Genomic DNA, 4210 nt, shown 5'->3' with positions numbered 1-4210 from the left:
GGGTGATTCCATAGCGGGTGATTCCGCAAAATGCATATTAAATTAATAAACGTTTATGAGTTTAGAGTGCGCACTCGTAATAAATTAAGGTTAGGATTTATTTCTAACCAGTTGATTTATTTATGTAGCTGAAGACTGCTAGGTATTCACTTTTGTCGGTTTAATTGTGTTATTTTACTAACGATTGTGAATGCTTCAGTTGATGTGTAGAGATAGCAGCAGTGGCGGAGGAAAGCATTGGAGTCTAGCGGGTCTTCGATCTTTGGACTATATTTTGATAGGCGCTACGCCTATATTTTGATTATGTCTATAGAGACATCGATTATTTATTATTATTTTGTATGCGCTTATGCGCCTAGATATGTTATTTTTATTTGGACATTGAGATTAGGCGTGCCAGACTCTTTGGGCACCGTCCATTAGCTTTATTTTCCTATTTTTGGTAGAAAGCAAACTCAAAAGCTAAAAGCTTGTCATATTTTTGTAATTGGGCTATTTTTGAGCAAAAAGATTGGAAATATACATTAAATACATGCTTTGTGAAGCGCTCACACAAGGCATGGGGGAGATTCAACCCAATTTGTCTCTTGTCTCATGTCGTGCTTGCTTTTACATTGGTTTTTGTGCTAAAAAGTAGAGTACTTTGTTCTTGGGGACCTTTGGGAATTCACTACGTGAGCTACCTGCATCCGATCTGCGCACCAATAAGTGACAGGAGGCTTTAATGAAAAAAGAGAGAAAAAAGAGAAAATGAGATACTACACGTGAGAAAAAGGGAAGGGGAAAGGAAAGAAGGTTTGTATTTCATTTCTATAATTTCTCTTATTTATTTGTCTTTTTTTTCTCACTTTTTTTCTTCTCTTATTTTCTTCTCTCTCTCTTTCCCCACTCTCTTCTCTTTTCTTTTTTTTATAATTTTTTTCTTTTAAATTTTGTCTTTCTCTCTTTATAATTTTTTCCACTGTATTCAAATTCTCTCTTCTTATTTTCTCTTGCTCTCTCACTCTCTCTCACATTTTCTTCTCTCTATTTTTCTTCCCTCTCTTTCCTCCTTTTCTTTTTTCTTTTCCTCTTAAGTTTTCTATTTCTTCTCTATAATTCTCTCTCTTTCTTCCTCTTCTCTCTCCCTCCCTCCCTCCCTCTTCTTTCTTTCTTGCTCCTTGTATATTTCTCTCTATGTCTTTCTCTCTCTCTCCTTATTTTAAGTACACAAAAAAATTAATTAAACATAAAAATTATATTTAAAAGTTTAATGTGAGAGAGAGAGCAAGAGAGAGAAAGAAAGAGAAAACCTAAGCTTTACACATGAAATAAAGAGAAAGAAGGAATTTAATTAAAAAAGGTAAGGGAAAAAAAGAGATTGTAAGTAAAAAGAAAAAAAAAAGTATTTTAATTTTTCAAAAAATAAAAAAGAAAGGAGTCTTTAATGAAAAAGAAAGGGGGAAGAGAAAGAGGGGAAAGAAAAGGATAGGAGATTTAGAGAGAGGTATAAGTTCAAGAAAGTTCAAGAAACCCTTTCGAGAGCTAAAATAATATAATAATAAAATAAAATATAAACACCTTAAGTCTAAGGTACATCTCTCATAATGGCAAGCAACTAATAGTTTCCATCAACTAGGAAGTTGAGTCAATGATCATGGCAAACATCTATGGTTACAATGGTACCATACCTTCTAGCTAGCACTTGGAAACATGGTTTTAAGAGGAGATTTTAATATGGTTCAAGAAGACATAAATACTTCAAACACAAATTCCATAAAACGTCATGTGGAGGGGAGGCCATTTCGCAAACTGGGCAAGAGCCCCTACTCAAAAGTGAAAGCAATATAAGCTCTGATTGTTAAGAGGGAACCAACAATTTAATGCATATTCAAAACTTAGAAGTTGTGGGTTGATTGATTGATATGTCCAAAGATCGTTCAACTTTACAACTTCAAAAAGATAATCACGTTTTACGATTACCTACAGATGAATAGGTTTAAAAGTTATTCTTCAAGGGTAGGTTCAACACTTCAAGAGATTGATCTAAGGAAGAGCACGTGCGTTTGTTTTCTGTGGGAAACCGTTCACTTCACTAAAATTCCCCATAAAAATATATACTACATACAAACCGCAATGGCATAATCCATCAACCATCTTTGAACAACCCATAAATCCTTTATAGCATACTACATATAAAATTGCAATTGCACATTGTAACCTCCAAATTGAAACATCCCACATTACACAATTTTCACCTGTCCATGCAGAGAATTGTTTGTAGATCAAGTGGCATGTGCTGTCCATAGTGGCAGCATAAAGCAACAACAATGAACTCTTTTCTGAAGCAATCACACCATGACATGGATACACAAGAAAACGAGGAAACAACAGTAAAATGCATAGATATGTGGAAACAAGACCATAATCTACGGCATCATTCGGGGGTGCCTCAAAATCCCAGTAACACTTTGACATTTGAAAAGAGCGACAAGATTTTACAATATATTACAAGACAAGTTTGGAGTTCCGCTCATGGTGGAAAACAACCATGTTTAGGACGGAACAGCAGCAGGAAAGGACTCTTTGAACAGTTCGTAAGGTGGTAGTCCTGGTCGAACCACCATTGAAGCAGACTTACCTAAACAGCAGCGACAGCAACGGGACGCAGCGCCTGACCCTTAAGCAGCAGCCACAGGAGGCTTGCCTACCTTTGCCTTTCTGGCAACAGGGACCTTAGGCTTCTTGGCAAGCGACGCTCTTGAGACAGACTTGGCCTTTTTAGAAGCTGAGGAAGGGGCCACCTTCTTCTTCTTCTGTGCTGCAGAAAGATTCGCCTTTGGCTTCGTATCCTTCGCCTTCGGCTTCGGCTTCACAGCCTTTGTGGCTGCAGCAGCCGCCTTCTTCGGCTTCTTCACCCCGGCCTTTGCTGCACTTATAGGCTTCTTCTGCACCTTCACCTTCGGCAACTTGGCCGCCGCAATCTTCTTCGGCTTCTCTGCCTTCTTCGTCGCTGTAACTGCCTTTGGCTTCTCCCCCGGAGAGGTCTTCGTCATCTTCTTCGCGGCTTCTGACAGCTTGTACGAGTGCTTCACCTGCACGAGCTTCCCCTTCAAAACGAGCTGCTTGCATTGCACTGCCAATTGCTTCTTGAAATTTGGAGGCAATCCGGTCTTGTATTTCTCCTCGATGTATTTGGCAATGGCCGGCTGGCTTGACCCGTTCCTTTCCTTAAGGTGCAAGATTGCCTCCCCTATCATCTGCAAAAGCAGATGTACCAAAACCAAATTTGAGATGCAGATATGCATAAGTAAACACCGTTAGCGTAAGAAGCGTCGCAAAATTTCGAGACGAACTGGCAGTGCAAACGCTAAAACAGGCAACACTAGCACGCAGCTGACGAATTCATCTGCTGCCACAGAAAATAGCACTCTTACCACCATTAAAAAGCATTGAAGCAAACAAAACAGAAAACCTATCGCTTTGTAGAACTACCGCTAGGCACAATCAGAAGTCTGATCACAATGACACAACCAAGCTGCAAAAACTGGAATTCCCATCGCTGCTTAAGACGAGGAGCCAAATGATTAACATTTTCGCTACAACAAGAAACGAGGCAAGGGATACATTACCTGGAGGTAGGTAGGGTGGGAAGAGGGGCCCTTAGCAGGGCGAGGCTTCTTCTCCTTGGAAGTCTTAGACTTCTTCTCCTTCTCGGCCTTGGGAGCAGGCTGCACCTCTGCTGCAGCGGCAGGCTCCGCTGCAGGAGCGAGCGTGGTCTCGGGCGCGGGATCCGAAGCCATGTCGATCGATAACGCAGAATCGAGAATGCAGAAGGCGACAGGCTATACTATGCAGGAAGGAAATATCTTCTCTCTCTCTCTCTCTCTCAGAGTGCTCTCTTTCTCTCTCCAAATTTGAAAAGCTCGGGAGAGAATGCAAACTTATATACTACGCCCGACCGCCACGTCCTCGCTTCCCATTGGTTCATTCCGCCTAAAGCTGGATCGCCCACCTTCGGTTTCCCTATGATCGGCCGTCGGATCATTCCTTATCTACGGTAATTATGTCTTCTTCTTGATTACACCACCTCCATAAAACATGTTTCCCTCTTCCTCCATGTTTTTCCTCCCAGCATATCCTTTGCTCCTTCTCTGCGTCTCCATAACTCATGACTCCCTCCCAGGCATCACAGCACTCATCTCCTCTTTCATGCACTTTCACCTGCAAC

The 4210-nt window shown here is 41.0% G+C and overlaps 1 protein-coding gene across 1 annotated transcript; it reads right to left on the bottom strand.

The window, feature by feature from the left end:
- Window positions 1–2363: 2363 nt before the first annotated feature.
- Window positions 2364–3909, bottom strand: LOC148010367 (uncharacterized). The gene is made up of 2 exons (XM_087671789.1): window positions 3612–3909; window positions 2364–3239 (listed from the first exon to the last, which is right to left on the bottom strand). The coding sequence occupies exons 1-2, from the start codon at window positions 3780–3782 to the stop codon at window positions 2661–2663; spliced, it is 750 nt and encodes a 249-aa protein (XP_087527915.1). The 5' UTR covers window positions 3783–3909; the 3' UTR covers window positions 2364–2660.
- Between the last annotated feature and the right edge of the window lie 301 nt (window positions 3910–4210).

The sequence above is a fragment of the Lygodium microphyllum genome, chromosome 29 (genome assembly GCF_053477565.2).
Source record: "Lygodium microphyllum isolate KBCC chromosome 29, Lygodium_microphyllum_v1.1.10, whole genome shotgun sequence".
NCBI lineage: Eukaryota > Viridiplantae > Streptophyta > Polypodiopsida > Schizaeales > Lygodiaceae > Lygodium > Lygodium microphyllum.
This window is presented reverse-complemented; position numbering and strand designations above follow the sequence as displayed.